At 35.2% G+C, this 20,636-nt stretch overlaps 1 protein-coding gene and 1 long non-coding RNA gene across 2 annotated transcripts; one reads left to right on the top strand and one right to left on the bottom strand.

Annotated features, from left to right (window-relative positions):
- Positions 1–1,885: 1,885 nt before the first annotated feature.
- Positions 1,886–11,174, bottom strand: LOC121390742. The gene is made up of 4 exons (XR_005960253.1): positions 11,110–11,174; positions 5,898–5,945; positions 4,110–4,456; positions 1,886–2,934 (listed from the first exon to the last, which is right to left on the bottom strand). It is a non-coding gene; the product is annotated as an uncharacterized LOC121390742 (long non-coding RNA).
- A 2,071-nt stretch (positions 11,175–13,245) lies between these two features.
- LOC121390773 lies at positions 13,246–20,630 on the top strand. The gene is made up of 2 exons (XM_041522691.1): positions 13,246–13,317; positions 19,430–20,630. Exon 2 carries the CDS (start codon positions 19,436–19,438, stop codon positions 19,985–19,987), a length of 552 nt encoding a protein of 183 aa, XP_041378625.1. The 5' UTR covers positions 13,246–13,317; positions 19,430–19,435; the 3' UTR covers positions 19,988–20,630.
- The last annotated feature ends 6 nt before the right edge of the window (positions 20,631–20,636 follow it).

Here is a 20,636-nt window from a genome sequence, read left to right as displayed (position 1 = left end):
TTATAAATTAAGGTGTGTTGTCTATTCCATCTTTTGTGTTAGTAGTGGCCATTGTTTATAGTGTTGGGTTTGTTAGTAGTTGTTTCATGTGCGACTGTGACATTTCACGCAGGACTGATGACTTGACACCGAGACATTCACGGCATGCTTTTGGACTACGACCTTTATAACTAGATTTTCCTAATTGTCACATTACGATCAACTTTCATCAGAAATAGACATTCATAGATTCATAAAAAATATACTTGTGCTTAATATTCTGCAAGGAATACGAAGTGGTTTTATATTTGATATAATGTTTACACTGCTACATTTCAAGGGTGTCTTAGCAAACAGACACTGCGGGTGTCTGGTTAGAGCTTTATATTTATTTATAATAGTATTTCATATTGGTATTGATATTTGGACATAGTCAGTCCTATAGTTTAGGTCAATCGTGAGTTTGTATTATACGTGTGTTCGGAAGTGTTAAAATTTCTATATGTGATAGTAAAGAATGTTTATATTATATTTTATAGGTTTTTCATATACGATGTACTGAAATAAACTTTGCAACCACGAGAAGTTTTGAATTTACTTCTGCTCCGGTTTACAATAATTGTCGTTGTCATCATCATCATCATCGTCATCGTTGTCGTCGTCGTCGACGTAATTATCATTATCAAGATTAAAGCAGGCCTCAAAATAAGGCAGAATGGGGTAATCAAAATGGGTCGTCTGAGTCTAGCTCCAATATTGTCGATTACCTGCAAGTCCATCAAGTAACCAATCGATCTCATGAAACATTATCGAATTGTTCTAAGAACTCAACTTAATGTGTTCAGTTTTAATTATTCTTTTTAAAACACTTTTAAAATGTATGTTTGAAATCAATTCACTCTGCCGAAAGAGAACACTAAAATGATCCTTAAAAACACATGTCCAGGGATCAGTCAACCGAAGGCTATTGGTGCAAACCCGGAACACACTCTTATGGAATCTTCACTCATGTTCACATTAGAAAGAAACAAATGCTTTATTTAACGACGCACTCAACACATTGTATTTACGGTTATATGGCGTTAGACATATGGTTAAGGACCACACAGATTTTGAGAGGAGACCCGCTGCCGTCACTCATGGGCTACTCTTTCCGATTAGCAGCAAGGGATCTTTTATTTGCGCTTTCCACAGGCAGGATAGCACAAACCATGCCCTTTGTTGAACCAGTTATGGATCAGTGGTCGGTGCAAATGGTTTACACCTACCCATTGAGCTTTGCGGAGCACTCACTCAGGCTTTGGAGTCGGTATCTGGATTAAAAATCCCATGCCTCGACTGGGATCCGAACCCAGTACCTACCAGCCTGTAGACCGATGGCCTAACGATGACGCCACCGAGGCCGGTCTGTTCACATTAGAGTCAGATTGATAAACTGGACTAACTTTCAGTGAAGGTGAATGAAGGTATAAATATTAGCTGGTTTGCTATCCTGTCTGTTTTTTGCAAAGAACTGTTAATCACTGGACATTCATTTCATTTTAACTTATTTTCGTGCTTATATCCAATTAAGGTTCCAGCACGCTGTCCTGGACACACACCTCAGCTATCTGGGATGTCTATCCAGGACAGTGGGTTAGTTGTTACTTGATTAGTGGTTAGTGACAGAAAAGAGGGTGTAGTGGCCTTATACCTACCCAGTGAACCCTTAAGAACTCGCTCTGGGTTGGAGCCGGTACCGGGCTGCGAACCCTGTACCTACCAACCTGTAGTCCGATGGCTTAACCATTTTGTATGTAAATAGTATCAAACAATTTAAATGAATCAAAAGGTTTTATGTATAGAAAAATATTTAATATGAGAATCCAATGTACATTAAAGCATGGATTGGGAGTTACCTTATATAAACGATGATCATAGCAACAACCACCGTGACTATCAGAAGTGCACCAATGACACCACCTACATCAGCTTCAACTAAGAAACAACACTAATAATATGTGTGTGAAGGAGATATACATAAAAATGACGATACTAATAATTTATTCATACAAATACGTATATATGTAGTTATATTCATGTAACTATCCCTATAAGGCCATTACAAAAAATCTTCAATGTTGTTTTATATTTTTAAATACATATGCCTGGATGATGTAATCCTAGTATTTGCTTTTGTTTTCACAACATCTCAAAACCATTGCACTGACAGATTTGTAAGCACGTGAAAGAGAGCCACACTCCATCCCTTATCACTGATATTATAATATGGTATGATGTTTATATTTCATTGGATTACAATGTTGTAATAACTGCTACCTTAAGATGAAACTGTAATCATGTTGATGATATACATTATGTTTTACAAGTTCGATGTAGCTCGACCAGTATAACACTCGAAATGGACGATAAAGAGCAGTTGTATTGCATTCCGTAGTGTTGATAGAAGAAACACAATACTTCATTTCTTGTTTTGTTTTGACATGAACAGATTTCAGGAATTATCAGTCAAATTAAATTGTGTTTTATAGTTTATATTTACTTTCTTGTATCTATTTTGTCACATTTGTAATGCATTCTTTATTGTTAGGATTGTAATTTCACTATTCCTAGGTGGACGTTTGTTTGAAAATACAAGTATTAACATTATTACCAGGGGAATCTGATGGCGAGTTTGTCTCTTTGTAGAAACAGTTGAGACTGACACTGATGAGGAGGCCAATTCAGAGTTTGTTCTTTCTGGGCGCGTGGAGCTGCCTGATCGGGAACTGGAGCTGATACTTAAGCTGGACGTTGATCTTGGAGTTGGGCTGCTAGCTGTGCTGGTATTTGAAGTGATAGTTGAGCTGGTAGTGAAGCTAGTGGTTCCGTCAGTATCAGAACCAGAAGATGAACTAATTGTTGAGATGGTGGGTGATGTCTCATTTGGCGAGTAACACTGAAGGCTAAAACTAACTGTAGGAATCAACGAGAAGAACATATTGTTAGTATGTGCCTATTACATGTCGGTAAACTAGTCTGAAGTCCATGAGTTTGAAATCTGAGAGGTATAAGTACACATACCAACCAGGTAGGAACATTGAAGTATGTTCATGCTGTTACATTTTACCCTGTTTTCACATGGAGCTAAATTGACCAAACGGTCGTGATCTAGATGTACATTAATACAACTTATACAAATTTGAGGACGTGTCGTATGCATGCGCGTGTTTATATTAACACACTAGTGTGTGATTTCAGCGAAGTATGTGGTTATATTCATTTTTAAAACGGCGCGAGAGGTAGCCGAATGGTACAGCCCTCGCTCGGTGCGTGGTCGACCTGGGATCGATCCCCGTCGGTGGGCCCATTGGGCTCTTTCTCGTTCCAGCCAGTGCACCACGACTGGTCTATCAAAGGCCGTGGTACGTACTACCCTGTCTGTGGGATGGTGCATATAAAATACCCCTTGCTGCTCATGGAAAAAGAGTAACCCATGAAGTGGCGACAGCGGGTTTCCTCTCTCAATATCTGTGTGGTCCTTAACCATATGTCTGACGTCGTATAACCGAAAATAAAATTTGTTGAGTGCGTCATTAAATAAAACATTTCCTTTTTCATAAAAACAAAAATGGATAGAAAGGCTGTATAAATTAAAAGTGTAATCATAATTATTATTATTATTATTATTATTATTATTATTATTATTATATTATTATTATTATTATTAACTACAACAACATATTAAGTACGCAATGATGTGTCATATATACTGATATAAAGAAGTGAAGACCAAATTTAGTTTACTAAGAGCGTTGTAATGTCGGCATTTAATACAAATGTGTAATGTGAGACTGAATGTCAGTGGGGAATAGAAACTGTAATCTATTAACTTAACATGCTAATTCGGCTCGAAATAAACACGTGTGGCTTTTTATATACATTTTTTGTGTGTTTTCTTGCACGATAATGATTAGGTATGATTAGAATATCCAAATGACATGTGTGTTCGTATATCTAAAGCAAACACAGTCAAGAGTTTTACACTAAATATACCAATAACTAGGCACTGTCAAACGGACTTTCATATATCTGGAAGTATCACAACTTTTAAGATCTGGCTAATCAAACGTGTTAACAAGATTCTATACCTGAAGTAGCTACATTGTATATTTGCATGCAGTACGTCGTGTCTTGGCATCCAGCTATTGTCTTCAGCTTCATGAGGATGGCTCCAGATTTAATAATTCGGTGAAAATTGGTGATAGGTCTTCATTACTGCAGTTGTGAATTAGTGTCCGCTGTGACTCAGCTACCAGTATACTGAATTCTGATTGACAGCCGTCGTCTGGATATTTAATAGTATTAATACCAATCAAAATTTCATATTTTGTCTCAAGTGAACAGCTGCAGGTGGTTGCTGTGTTGGCAGGTAAGAACGCATCAAGATAGAACCCTGTAACATCACTGATAGTTTCATCTTCGCACAAGTGTATCACTGAAACGACGAAAGGTAAATAATGATGATAATGATAATGACGACGATGATGATAATAATAATCATAATAATCATAATAATCATAATAAAGGCAGATTCATTTAGTCCTCTAAATGTTTTGAGATTCAGTTACTTAAATTGTTGATCTTCATAGATCTGATTAAATCTAACGTTATTGTGTGTCCAAATAATCTTTAATTCAACCAATAACAACATCTCTGGTATAACAAGTGACAGAAGTAATAACGTGCTGGTAATGACTTTTCGCGGTATAAAGTTAAGTGAACATGAAACACCGTTCGTTTCTCTCCCTTTTACTAACGGAAATCATGCAGGAGATTCAATTAAATGTTACGTAAATCAGGTTACTTTGCTTCTAATATCAATAATATTTGTGTGCAACCTAATTCACCAGTTCTTAATATGATCTATTTATTTACGAAATTAAATACTTGTCTTAAATAACTACGTATTCCTAGTCTCTTATTATTATGTTGTTGTTTGTTATTTGTTTTTCATATTCTCCCATACTGTTTGACAAATAGCAAAATATTGTAATAAGTTTATCATGTTGTATTATATAAATTATACAATCAGCATATCTATAATCGTATATGATTTTATTACCGTTTAGATAAATTTCATGCGTTTTGATTGGTCAATAGCTAATGCATACTACAGGTACACCGTGTCATTTGCGGGAAAATACAGGATTTGCGGAAAAATACAGAATGTTGCGGGTCAACGAAATGTCACGTGATTTGCTTGACTGGGTGTACGAAAATACAAACTGCGGATGAGACCGATGAAATTTTCTCCAACACGCCTCACTGATTAAACTTATTAAAAGTCTTGAATTCATTATGAATGGGAATACCACAACTCGGTAAATTTATTTTTCCTATTTATTTGAAGATTTCTTGAGCACGTTTGGCCAAACAATGTGCTAGATTGTAGTTTTTCGCGTATTAAAAGGTAATGCTAGAATATAGCATTGCGTAATCAGTAACCGTGTTAGAACTTGATCTAATTATCACGAACATATTTTAATTCATAACCTGACATGCTTTTTTACAAGTTCTACAAGTTAGTACAACACAACAAATATTTTTGTTTGGCTGCGGGTGTTCAATTTTGTTTTTCCGATACGATTACAACATAAACATAAACGTTTAAAACACGCAAGATAATAAAGCGTTAAGAGTTGTCTCCCTTTGCAAAACACAGGGTTTGAAATTTTCAGGGTGAAACCACCAGGAGTCCTTGTTGACACTCTTAATACCCAAACAGTAAACAAACCAAAAAAAAAAAAAAAAAGCAGAAAAAATCCTGTCAATGTTGAAACTACAATACTAGTATTTTGTTATTTTGGTGTTTATAATTATTGTAATTCTATGCATTAAATCCAAATTTGTTATTTTAGCGTATGCTTATTACGTACCTGGAAAATAACTAGTTTGTGTTGCTTCTATTAGGCAAGCCCTGTTCGCTGAAATAAGGCAATTAATAATAATAATTATTATTATTATTATAATTATTATTATTATTATTATTATTACTATTGTGATGATGATGCTGATGATGATGGTGATAGAAATGTAGTTTGAATTCTGAAATGAAGCAGCTTATTGATACACTATTGATGTATGGACAGTGTTTATTACAATAACACAAGACATGTATAAAGTGTAAAAGAGGATTGTGTACGTGCTGTCATGATGTATATCTTGAGTGGAATTAGGGGTAGATGCAGAAGGTCTGGCTCCAACTGAACAATTCAACCACAGTAGTCTTTCATACAGTAGCACACAATGAGGTAAGATATTGCACCAGGTAGGTATGGTTACCCTCTTAGATTATAACATAGATATACATGTAGTTGTCGCAGACCAAAGACAATTTTATGGGAACACATTCGCAGACGGGTGGTGTAGATCGGCGAGCGTCTAGGTCGCTCTGCATCTGTCACATATTTTATGGAGACCAAGCTTAAAACCAACAAATAATATTTAGAAAGTACTGGTCTAAGTATACATACCTTGAGTCGAATCATTTAGAAGGTCTAAGTATACATACCTTTAGACGAATCATTTAGAAGGTCTAAGTATACATACCTTTAGACGAATAATTTAGAAGGTACTGTCTCAGTATGCAAACCTTGAGATGTATAATTTAAGTAATCTCAGTATACATACATTGCGACGAATAATTTAGAAAGTACTGGTCTAAGTATACAAACTTTGAGACGAATAATTTAAAAAGTACTCCCTTAGTATACATACCTTGAGACGAATCAGCTGCTAGAATAACAGTAAGCACATACATTAGCCAAACCGAGTTACAATTCATGTTTTACTGTTGATTCGCGGTTATACGCCATTCTGTTGTATAATACTGGTATAAGTTCTGTTATCATCGTATAAGGAGTTGCATCAACACTCAGTCATAGTTCTCTGGTATTTATGCTTTACAAGTCTAAACGTTTGATGGGAAATGCGTACTAACATGCTACTCTCTATGTTAGTGATCAGTGCGTTCTCATTCTGACACCTGCTGAAACAGGAAGAATATGAAATACCTTATGTTTACAGGGGTAAACAGGTCCATAGTAGAGATGTACACTGTTCGAGTCTGACAATGTGAATGGAAATGCATACTAACATGTTTGTCTCTGTGTCAGTGTTCAGTGTATTCTCATTCTGACACATGCTGAACCAGGAAGAGTATACAATTCCCTATCTTTACAGGGGTATGACTGCAGTGTAGTCGTTCAGTTATCGCTGGCATTTCGAGTTCATTCAATAGAAACCTGTTCGGCGGGTTTTGTATGGTGTTGACTTAATTACATTTTGACCTTCATGAGTAAAGTTATGTGTTTATGTGTTAAAGTTATTAATATGTGGTGTTGGTATGTTTGTACCCTCCGCCTGCTGGTGCTCTCTTGCACCTGCTAGAGCAGGTGGTCCCTTCTCCCATCCATCCCAATCGTTTCATGTCCTGGGCGGAGGAACCGGCCGAAGCCGCCACATGTGCCCATGACAGGCGTGCGCTAAACCAGCTTGCTCTGAATGTGCACGTTAGTCCCTATAACATAACTTATGTTTGTATATATTGTACGAAAAAATCCTGTTGTCATCCTGTCACTGTAAATAACTAGTGTACAATAAAAACCTCATACGCTGTCATTTGACGGCCTGAGTGTACCGAAATAAAGTTTAAAAGTTTCAAGGTGATGGGAGGTTACCGGCACGTTAATACAGTTACTCAAACTCAGTGGGCCGATTAGACTATTTCTCGTCCCACCTGGTGCATCACAACTATATCAAAGGTGGGACGAATGCTCATAGTCATTTTTGTCAAGGCCTGCATCCCTAGCGGTGGAAACTTTATGATAGCATTGCAGGACTCACAGCGTTCTCTAATTAAAAATGTTAAACACCTAATAGCCGATGTGTGCTTGTTCTGGGGTGTCATTAAACATTCATTCATTAATGTTTGCCAAAAGTTATTGATTACTTGTCACGATCGGTTGTCATTATTGTTGTACGGAACGAGCCGATCTCATGTCTACCACCAATTCAATTCAATTCAATTCAATTTATTGAATAATATCAAACAAACTTTTGTCAGCAAACAGATAAAAATTTTTTTATAAACCCACATAAAACCCCCACACAACATACAACATCAATAGCAACAACAGCAATTAATTACTATATAATAATAAAGAATGCTATAAAAATAAAATGGTCAAAGTACTTGGAAATAAATGAATAATTATTATAATAATAACAAACGGAGACAAAAATGTTATTATATTTGTAGGAATAAAATTACAATATAATAATAAAGAATGTTATAAAAATAAAATGGTCAAAGTACTTGGAAATAAATAAATAAAATTAATGCTCCACTGATAGCCGGACAAGAACTCGACGTTTAGGAATATAGCCGTCAATAAAGTTAATACGTGGTTAAGAATATTAATATCATCATTATTGTATGACATAATAAATATAAATTGTAAATTGCTAGTTAGAGTAGAGAAGTCGGAAAGGAGTTTAACTCATCAAATAGTTGTTGCCTTTCAACACAATGAATAGGGCAGTCTAAAATAAAATGTTTTTCATCTTCCACAGCTTGAGAATTACAAACAAAAGAAGTCCTCTGTCCAATTAGTGTTTGTATGTTTACAGAATCTTCTAAGTTCAATATGAATATTGTGTGCACTGATTCCCATTTTAGGAAAATGTCTGCGTTGTTCGATGTTTGGCGTGCAGATCAGGTAGCTTTCTAATTTAAACTCCGATTTAAATATACTGTGTGTTCTGAGTTTAGAAGCATTGTTTTGAATAGTATCTGACCAGAATTTTACATATGTCGACTTGAGTTCTTGTTTGAACTTATGTGTATCTCTGTTAGGATATAAAGAACCCTGACTGTCCCATATTTGACCAAAGCCGAAATCGATCCACATCATTTGTATATAAAATGTCCAGTTTAAATTAGAGGAGTTATTAGAATAATATGATTCCAAGTACGCCTTATGCAGTATTGACGAACAAGCTTGTATTCCCAATTTAAACAAGTATTTTGCTACATGGAGTAAACATATAATAAGAAGTGGGTGTTGGCCAAGTTCACCGCGTATAGCATCATGGGTGCTTATTTTTTAACGCCAAGCAGGTATTTCGTTTGAACACTTTCGAATGGAGTATTGTCTACTTCTTTGAGATAATAGGGGCTCCAAACCTCAGAGCAATACATTAAAATGGGAAATATTAAGCACTGAAATAACTTTAAAGCTGTCGATATATTGTTTCTAACATCAATTTGTTTTAGTTCACAAAGTGTATCACATGCGCTTTTAAAGTTACTGGAGGCAGTAAACAATCATCTTCATAAATCAAGGCTAATATTTGTTCCTCGTATTCAGCCTTGATACATGTAGTCAAGATTACTGATATCCACTACTAGCGCCCTCTATTGGAAGAAAATGTGTAACACCGATTATGTCCCTTACACGATGACATCGCTGACCAATCACAGCATCGGTAACATGTGACAATCTTGAAAACAATATCAAAAATTAACCGCCGGACTCTGACGCTGCCATCTTTGTTACAATAACAAGGGAATCTATAAGGAGCGTTGCGATTCGTTGCAATCAGATCTCATCGCATCCAATGAAATTTAAGCATTTTGTGGCACGATTTCTTGACGACATGTATCAAGGCTGAATACGAGGAACGAATATTAGCCTTGATTTATGAAGATGGTAAACAATATGCCTAAGTAACAATAAAACTGAACAATGTTAATAGCAATTGTATCGTATGTAAAACGAAATCTTTTTATAAGCTTGCCACCTTTTTTAATACAATAATCTTTGTTTTTGACAAGTTGACAGTAAGTCCCTATTTTTTATAATTGATACTAAGAAAGTCGAGAGAGTTTTGTAATCCCAACTGAGATTTTGACAATAAAATAACATCATCAGCAAACATGAAACTGCTTAACTGTTTATCGTATAAAGACACTGGGTCACAGTTTTGTGTAAAAATATTCGGTAGATCATGAGCATACAGGTTGAAAAGTAGTGGACTCAATACGTAACCTTGTTTCGCTCCCACATTAGATTGGAAACTGTTGCTGTGCTATTTAGTAAGTTTAATACAGTACTAGACATCAGACTGCAAACTTTTTAAAGTGTTTAAAGCTGCCATCAATGTCTGCAAGTAAAAGTCTGTACATCAACGCATCCCTTGATATAGAATCAAATGCAGCTTTAAAGTTACAAAAGGAGCATAATAAATATTTATTTGGTCCTTTAGTATATTTTTCAACCAAGGTCTGTACGACTTTCTTTTTTGAAACCAATCTAGAAGCTGGAATTAAATGGTGCGACTCTGCAAAATCAATGATCCTATTATGTATGATACTGCAAAATAACTTCAAAATATTGTTTCCTACAGTGACACCTCTGTAATTATCTGGGTTGTATTTATCTACTGTTTTATGAACGGGTGTTAAGAAGTTACATCTCCATGAATTTGGCAAAATGTCGTTCACCAAAATGAGGCTGAAGATCTTACACAGGACATATCTAGATATAGCGCTAAAGTCAATGAATTTCGTTTAACACAATAACACACAGGAAACACATAATCAACACATTAATAAGTTCGAACACAGCGTGTTAGAAATACGTAAAGGGTTGTGCATAATCACTTAGTATAATCATCAGTTGCATGCAATAAATTGCTGATTCATGTTTGAAATGACCTGATATTTTTAATTCAATTTCGGAGCGACTCCCATCTGTCAATGTTATAAAATAAAGTTTCAAGGCTATGGATGAAGCTGCTAATGCTGACTGAAACATTTGCTTTCTGGTGACGTTTTGAATTATCACGGCTTGACCATGTTTGATGATTCCATTGTGAATGACTATTAGATGAACTGCTTTTCTACTGATTTGAGAATTGGAATTGGAACACTCTCCAAGATACGGTGACGTAGAATTCAAGTTCTGCTGTACGCTTAGCAAAGAAGGGAATTTAGAAATATTTTAATTGTGTGAAAAGAAAGAAGAAAGTTCGTGTTTCCAGTCAAAATGTGGCACCAAATACCAGGTATTGGTGTGAACTAACCGTTATACACGTGGAATTCTGACAGAGAAACTGTACTGTACAAATGTAAAGTGGCATCCATCATCCTACAACAAAAACATTTGTAAATAATTTAAGTTTGGTCTGAAAATAAGTAGAAGTGTTTTTGAAATAACAAAATAAAAACGCAACTATTTTTGGGTGCAATTTAGAAAACAATCCATTCAAAAATAAATAACTTGTAGTAAGTTCCATAGTGTGAACATTTTAAAAAGGCGATCCTTGTGGGAAGGATTATAGCATTTGTTTTAAACAATAGACATTATTTTTTTCGAGACAATTTTTTATTAATTTTTTTATATGTATTGTAGTTTTTGTTGATGGTGGTAGTGTGTCTATGTATGTGTGTGCGTGCGTGCGTGTGTGCGTGTCCGTGCGTGTGCGCGCGTGTGTGTATGTGTGTGCGTGCGTGTGTGTGCGTGCGTATGTGTGTGTATGTGTGTGTATGTGTGTATCTGTGTGTGTGCGTGTGTGTGTGCGCGTGTGTGTGCGTGTGCGTGTGTGTGTGCGTGTACGTGTTTGTGTAAACCCCAGGTTTATTTGTTTACATTTGTCTTGTGCATCACCAGGAACTTTCAATGGAGTTCGTTTTTGTAATTAACTACAGTCCGAACCACATTGTTAACAACTACAATAAATTGTTCTCCTACCTATAATTACCGAGATATGTTACTCACATTTTATCCAGACAGAAATCGTGAAACAGCATTACAACGACACAAATCCCACATTCTAGATGATGAACATGCCATTAATCTCGACTTTGCTTAGATCTCCTACTAGGACAAAAACATGCATTTTCAAGAGGGGTTGAAGCATCCTAAGTACGTGACGTCATGACGTCATCACGAGTACTATTATACCGCAACGTCGTTTCACCCCTCTTCGGAGGGTTGTGTGCAGAAGCTTCTTGGGTTGTGTCACCATCTGCCTGTACAAAATTCTCCAGCAGGTGGGATACTGTGTTTTTTTTCAGCTGTTGGGTTAAAACTCAGTTTGTGTATGTCAATCACTGCTTCTAAGTTAATCTCCGCCCTTGAAGATCGTGATAGTTTGACTTTTGCCATCTTGCATACCTTAAACCTTAAATACGTGCCTAATAGCACTTAATAAAACCAGTCCTGCCACTCCGCCCTTGAAGATCGTGCTGTCATCAGCATAGTTTGGCATTTGTCATCTTGCACGGATCTGTTAACCCTAAATACGAGCCTGATAGCAATCAATACACCAGTCCTGCCATTTGTAATAAATGTCATAGTGTCTGTTATCAAAAACAAATATGGTTCTTACGCAATACATATTTGCAATTCCATTTCATTTGGTCCCACTGTGTCAAGTAGCCTTGTGCTTGAAACATGTCCTACACTGTTGTCTGAAACTGGGGGCGTTTCAAAATAATCCGGTTGTATTGAAAATGAGTCATGAAAGACTCCACTTTCTTCAGTTAATACGTTGGGTGAAGGTTTGTATTATTCACATTTATGGGTCATAATTTGGTTGATGTATTGCATATAGTGTTTTTGAACCACATACATTAACTATGTCGCCAATGGCTTTTATTTGGTATAGTACAACCTGTCCAATAGTCGATGTAGTTTTCGTGCTGGGGTGTCGCTAAACATCTAATATATTCTAGTACAACCTGCAGTTTAATTTTTAGGTCAAAGTTCTTTATTGTGTCACTGCCCTGGTGTATCGTGTGTGAAATGTTGTTTATAGTTTGATGAAACATCAACTTGACAGATCATGTTATAACACAGATTTGTTTTACTAAACATACACGTTTTCCTCTCTGTTTTCCCCTATCTACCAGATGATTGACCTGCTCATTCTAACCCAGAGTACAGGTGTTAACATCGTCGCTTATGTGTTGTTAGTTTCTATAGTACAACCTTGAAGTTTATTTCCAGATTGAAGATCGCAATTGTTATTACGATAGTCTATTACGGTGCTGGTGACGTATGTTGTTCATAGTTTGATGAAGCATCAACTTGACAGATCATGTTACACAACAGATTTGTTTTAATAAATATACACGTTTTGTTTTTTCTTCTCTCTTTCTATAAATTGACACACCTGACCATTTTAATCCAGAGTATATGTGTTAGACATGTAACAGTACAGTTGTTAGAAGCAGCAGTAAAGGAGTCTTGTGACGACCAGTATATTAACTCTGTATTAACAGCTGTGGTAAGTAAATTACGTTTCACAAATCTCGACTCCACTATAGGTAAATAAAATTCATGTTAGTTTTAATACAATTGGACATTCTTTTCTTCTTTTTTTGCTCCTAATATAAGTTGAATGTGATATGACAGAAAACGATTATACCAGGCAAACAGTTTGAGAGTGCATGGTCTCCTGTGCTCGCCACAGAATCCAGCGCATCAATCTATATTTTTGGATGTGCATAATTGTATATAATTCAGATGGTTTAATAATAATTAAAACAATATGCTGCTTATGCCGAGATAGAGGATCTGAAAAGGTATTTTTGTCTGTCTGAAAACATTTCGTAATATGTCTGCCCAACTATTGGTGATGTGTGAGCTGGGCAGTATATGATGAAAACAAAACATGTTTTAAGTCAGTTAGGCTGGTAGCACCTGGGCAGTGTTTTTTTTCTTCTATTTTTACGTAAAATACATTCCTAAAGGTTAAATTTAAAGGGCATTTTGTTAACAAATGTATTTCGTCCTCTACACGCTGATTACACAGACATCATAATCTATCTTTTCTCACAATGTTCCGTTTTCTAGTCTGTAAGCGCAAATCGATAATCTTGTAATTCCCTGTCTAAAATTTGCGTTTTTAATATGTTAGGTAATACGCAACTACACATTTGTCCTTAATGTGTTTGTATAATTGAAGGTGGTAAGTAAATTACGTTTCACAAATTTCGACTCCACTATAGGTAAATAAAATTCATGTTAGTTTTAATAAAATTGGAACATTCTTTTTCTCTTTTTTTGCTCCTAATATAAGTTGAATGTGATATAACAGAAAACGATTATATGAGGCAAACAGTTTGAGAGTGTATGGTCTCCTGTGCTCGCCACAGAATCCAGCGCATCAATCTATATTTTTGTATGTGCATAATTGTATATAATTTAGATGGTTTAATAATAATTAAAACAATATGCTGCTTATGCCGAGATAGAGGATCTGAAAAGGTATTTTGTCTGTCTCAAGACATTTTGTAATATGTCTGCCCAACTATTGGTAATATGTGAGCTGGGCAGTATATGAGGAAAACAAAACATGTTTCAAGTCACTTAGGCTGGTAACACCTGGGCAGTGTTTTTCTATTTTTATGTATAATACATTCCTAAAGGTTAAATTTAAAGGGCGTTTTTAATATGTTAGGTAATCCGCAACTACACATTTGTCCTTAATGTGTTTGTATAATTGAAGGCTTTCCGATTCTTTCAATTTTGTTGTTAGGTACTTGTTGTAATTATTGTTAGTAGTTCTCTTTAAACTGTCAGCAATTGATTTTATATGTTTTTGTGTGTTTTGAAGTATAAGTGGATCAGTGTCATTTTTAGCAAACATGCATGGGTTATAGGCATGCCACCCTATGTTCTGTTGCATGTGTAGTGTTTTGCTGCACGGTATTGCATCATAGAGAATAGTTCTTGTTAATTGCACATTTTCTAAGTATGCCCGGTGTCAAGGGGATCCTATAATACCCGTAACTGAATAAAACACGATTATCCAAATATCTCTCCTAACTGTATATCTATTAGATCTCTCTGTATCGGGCAGTCCAATACCCGAGTGGCTCGGCTCTAGGTATAATCAGAGATAAGATCTTATATAAAGTACATAATATAGAACGTTTAGTTCACTAGAAAACACAACAAAACGCAATACACTTTGGAATCTGTATTAACCTTACGCTGACAAATATATTTGCCGCAGTTAATTAATTAACAACAACAATAATAATAACAACCCAGAACTAATCACTTAATTAGTTAATCACTAGGTGTCTAGTTTACACAATATTCTAATCACTTCACCGTGATACAACACGCACACGTGTGATAATTGAGAAACGCTGCCAGGGGAACTTAATTAATAAAGGAATTACAACTCTATTCCTAACTGGTTAATTTTTAATTAACCCTTAACTACTCATTCAGTAACCTTGTAATACAGAATTAATACTGGTACATATCAAAATAAAGACAATAACCTACAGTTTACCTAGGTCCTCTAGGATGACTGGTTAAGCTTTAATATTTTGGACAGTGAAGCCTACAATTTACTTCGTCAGATTACCGGAAACACTGTCTAAATAATATTGGTATAATACAGTATTAAAATATTTAAAGTCACATCAATCACATCAAGGTTATTACAACAGAGCAGAAAAATATATTTACCACTTCCGGACTGAACTTGTATATTTCGTTCAGTGGACGACGTCCGTTCCCCAGCAGCCTTCCAAGGTTTCTCCCCGATATATCTAAAATCCTAGCTATATATTACAAAAGCCGAATATCGCCTGGGGGCACATCGCGGTACTCCCCCTATCATGTGATATTTCCACAGCGACCAAGACGGAATATTTTCTAGATGGTCAGACTAGCTGTCGCCATTCCGCTAGGAATACAAGGTCGTAAAACAGAACTCGCGGAGGTATTACGTAACTACTGGCCACATGGCCTCCACACCTGGTCTGGGTGTGTATTAGGGCGCAGCTCTACCACCGTCGCGCGGGGGTATTACGTAACCAAGCTGCACACGGCCCTCTAAAACAATTAACATCGCCACATGCGAAAAAAATAAGAGCATGTTCCATCACACCCGGTATTTATAAATATGTATATGTATATTATTAATGAGTGGATAGCAGCCGAGTTTGCTTTTGCATGCAACACTGACACTGCTTTTCTCAACTTGAAGGTTTAGCTTACAGGAGTTTGTATGTATGTATTTTGTAATGATTCTGATTCTAGTATATCAAAACATTTGTGTTGGTCATATTGTTTTATTTTGTAGTGCAGTTCAGTATCCAAAAGCTCATAATTGTAAAGGATTATAGGTTTAATGAGGGCATCCACTAGGTTGTTGTAAATATGTGTTGGCGGGTTTAGTCCAATAAAAACCATGTCCAGTTTAAAAAGAGATTTGGATCCTTCTTATAGAGTTCCGTTTTTGTTTGAGTAAAATTTCCTATTGAGTTTAAGACAGCATACGAAATAAGTGTAGCTATTTTTCTGGCATACTTCATACTGACATTAGAAAAACTTGCTATTTGTTGCAGTTTTGCCCTTTTGTATTATTATACAGTTTGATTTTGATGGATTTGTGCCATAATTCACAAAAGTTGCCAGGAGTGTGCATGCTCTTTTGAAGTCCTACTGTAGATTCTGACACTAATAGTAGGTCGACAGCCCATAACAAGTGTGATAATGTTTCGTTTTGTAGTGTAACTGGTGCACATTTCTCTGGTAAAAAAGTTAGATTGTCAATAAATATATTGAACATAGTTGGACTCCTATATTGGAATTGAATGGTTCTGTTACATCTTTTAGGAAATTAACTGCCATTTCAGACTTATTATACATGGGCTTAATGATAGTGTATAACTTCCCACCAATGCCCAGTCGCAATATCTTAAGCAGGAGCCCTTCGCTCAAAACTGTTTTAAAAGCTTTTTGGGAATCTATAAAGCATATGTAAAGTGTTTTACGTATTTTTTTTATAATAAATATATTGTCAGTTGTTCTCTGTTTGCTAAAGCCAGACTGGTTTTCTGACATTAGATTTTTGTCTTCCAGGCACTTAGTTAGGCAGTTATTTAAAATAGAGTAGAATAATTTACCAAGACAGCTGCAGATTGTTGTTCCTCGATTATTTCTATTTTTATGAATTAGGGGATAAATATGTTGTATTTGCGGACGTCCATGCTGGTTATACAGTCGCAAATTGAGTTTTACTGGCGACGTGGAGTGGAGTCGGTAAAATGGAGTTGTATTACATGTAAAAACATATTTTTTAGTCTGCTTGCACTATAATTATTTTATAAGTGTAGCCATGGTGACCCTATTTCTCTTTATTTGATCCTTATATGCGTCGACTTATTGTCTCTTGCGGTAAAACGAAATGAGCATACGCATACGAATAAATAACCAAATGTACACCATAGATGAATACGGATACGATACAAACTTTACTTTAGGTGGATTAGAACGAACGTTATCAGAACTATTAAAAACGCTTAAAACATTTAGCCAATGTTCTGGACTTATGCTTAATGCAGACAATGGTGTGACCACTTGGTTTGGCTCAAAAATAGTTTCAAATCAAAAACTTTATTATCACAAACCGCGGCATTGGTCAAAAGAACCATTTAAAATTCTCAGAATAATATTTTTGACAGATCTATGTCAAATGTTTTATCTCAATTTTAAAAAAACAGAAGCTATCAAAAACAAGAAGAATACTATTTTCTTGGTCTAACAGATCTTTAACAATAAATGGAAAAATAACTATAATTAAATCGCAAATTTTTCCTCTCTTTATACTCTTATTCGTTCCTCTTTCTGATCCAGATAAAACTTTGTTCAAGAAATTAAATACACTGTTTTATAAATTTATCTGGAACGGTAAGAGGGAGACAATTAAGCAAATAATGTTAATGAATTATTATAAAAATGGCGGGCTGAAAATGATAGTTCCAATATCTTTTTGCAAATATATGAAAGTAACGTGGTAATTTCATATGGATCGTTGCAAAAACAAACTAAAACGTTATTATTAGAATTTGGGTGTAAAATGTACTTACATTCCAAAATGCATTCCAAATCTATTTTAGAAATACGTCTTATCTGATTTCGCAGTGACAAAGAAAATTAAAATATAAAATATAAAAGATATACTTTCCCCAAATGGGAAAATTCTAAAATTTCTAACGCTACAAAGAGAATTTAATTTATATGGTAATTATTTGCTTGATTTCAGATTAATTAACTACATTCCCGAACACCTGTTACATAGAATAAGAGGACAGAAAATATTTTTTGATATCCTAGATGATGATTCTTTAGTAACAAAGCTGCAATAATAATAAAAATAAACAAAATTGTAAAGTCATATATAATTTATATTTGAAGAACATTCAGTCATCCATGTCAAACAAGAGCTGCAAATGGTCAGACAAACTTAATAATGACATTACTGAAACATTTCTGTCTCAATGTTTTGAAATACTACGAAAAGCCACAATAGATACAAAAAACTCGGAATTTCCAGTTCAAACGTGTGCATCGCATTCTGACAACAAATACTTACCTACAGAGATGTGGTATACAAAGTGTGGATTTAAGTACTTTTTGTAGTGAAGAAGCTGAGTCATTAGTTTTTTTTATCATTACTCTCATTCTTAAACGTGTTGACAACAATTTGAAACGTAGTTTAAAGATAAAACAGGTTTGTTGTAAATCTTAATATAATCGATATGTTACCTGGGAATCCTATCTTAGTAAACTGCATCACTGTCTTAGGTAAAACAAAACAAAAAAAACAATATATATATATATATATATATATATATATATATATATTTGTAAATATGCCAAATGAAATCCAAAATTTTCTGAAGCTATAAGTAGAACAAAATATAATAGAAATAGTGAAAAGTATATTTATGCCAATAATGACCATTTCACAAACAAGTGGGATATATTGGCTATATAGATACATGTAGTTAGTACTTAAGATCTTCCAAATATACGGTGCCATATCATGACAAAGCTAACACAATACATAGATGAATGTAAAATAAACTGTTGATAAACTTTATCAGCCGACAACAACGCTAGGGAGTATTTATTTATTTATTTATTTATCTTCATTATTATTATTATTATTATTATTATTATTATTATTATTATTATTATTAATATCATTATCATTATTATTATTATTATGTGTTCATTTATTCATTCATTCATTCATTCATTCATTCCGAAAAATCATCGTCTAAATAATTTGTAAAAAGAAAATGCATTTATTGAATTGAATGGGGAGAACTATCTTGTATCGGACCATTTGTGGACGTTCATGTTTATGTTCATGGTTATCCAGTAGCAAATATCCATGTTACCGTCTCCGCTCCGTGTCGCTTCAATTTGCCACTGTATATCCAGCATGAACGTCCGCAAATGGTCAAATACAACATAGTTATCTCGTAAATTAAATTCTTGGCAAACTGTGTGCCTATCTGACTGCTTTTGCTCCATTCATATAAACCTCTTAGTGTCAAGACTCATATTTAATTCAATTTCAGTTCACAATGGATAACATTCAAACTCAACGTCTTCTGAACATTTACCAAGAGATGATCAAGGGTTCGTTTGGAGACATTCAGGTGGTTTGTGATGATGGGTCAACAACCGGAAATTGCCTCATTCTCGGAGCACTGTCGCCTTACTTCCAGACTTCGCTTACTTCAGACATGACAGACAGTGGGACGGGTGTCCTGCATCTTCACTATATGAGTCTGTCAACATTCCAGAACATTCTCAAAATGTATTTCTACAACTTCAATACTGCCAAGTTGATGGAGTTTGATTACATGAAACAAATGTGTAACATCTATTTGAAGGAAAGTCTCGTACTCACTCCTGAAAATTGTCTAACTTGGTGGAGAACCTTGAAAATCTATAACTTCTTTGATTTGTCCAAACGGGCTTTTTCCTACTTAACTGATAACATTGCTGATTTTCTTAACACACAAAATGTTGCAGAGCTGTCAAAGGCAGAACTTGTTGAAATTATTTCAAACGATGACTTGAAATGTAAAAAAGAAGATGACATTTTATCAATTAGCAATGGTGTGGATTGAACATAATAACCTGGATGCAGATGACGTCCGGGTTATTTTTGAAAATTTGCGACTGGATATGGTTGATCAGCTATTTCTGGTTAATGAGGGCGTGGTTTCTAAGAATACCTCGGTGCAGAAAATGATACACAAGGTTTTATGTTCAGCTCTGCCACAAACTACAAGCACAGCGAGGTTTAAGACCAAATGACCTGATGTGTTCGTACTTCACCATAAGGGCAACTTACTTCTGTCTTGTTTCACGTCAGAACAGAAATGGGAAGACGTCCCACCAGCCCCAGTAGATCCTGGAATGAATTATTCAGCAACAAGATTGGACGACAATATTTACATCACTGGTGGTCGTATCCAAATAAAATGTACACTAGTGTATGACACCATTAAAAACGTGTGGATCGTAAATCCAGATCTGAATTATGGACATAAGATGTACTGCTCAGCCACAGCTTGTTCTGAAGTGCATGGAATAAAGAGTTGGAAAACCAGTGTCATAGAAGAATGGAGCGAGAGTGTGGCGCACTCGCAGATGGTAGGAGATTTGGGATTGGAAAGATGTATGGCTTTTCCTGTTACAGTTGGTGAAAACATCCTCATTATCGGAGACAGAACAAACTATGGCTTGTCAGTTGTCACCAAGTATTTCAACACT

Source organism: Gigantopelta aegis, chromosome 15, assembly GCF_016097555.1.
Source record: "Gigantopelta aegis isolate Gae_Host chromosome 15, Gae_host_genome, whole genome shotgun sequence".
Lineage (NCBI taxonomy): Eukaryota > Metazoa > Mollusca > Gastropoda > Neomphalida > Peltospiridae > Gigantopelta > Gigantopelta aegis.
Note: the sequence above shows the minus strand (reverse complement) of the source record. Positions and strands in the feature narration are given on the sequence as shown.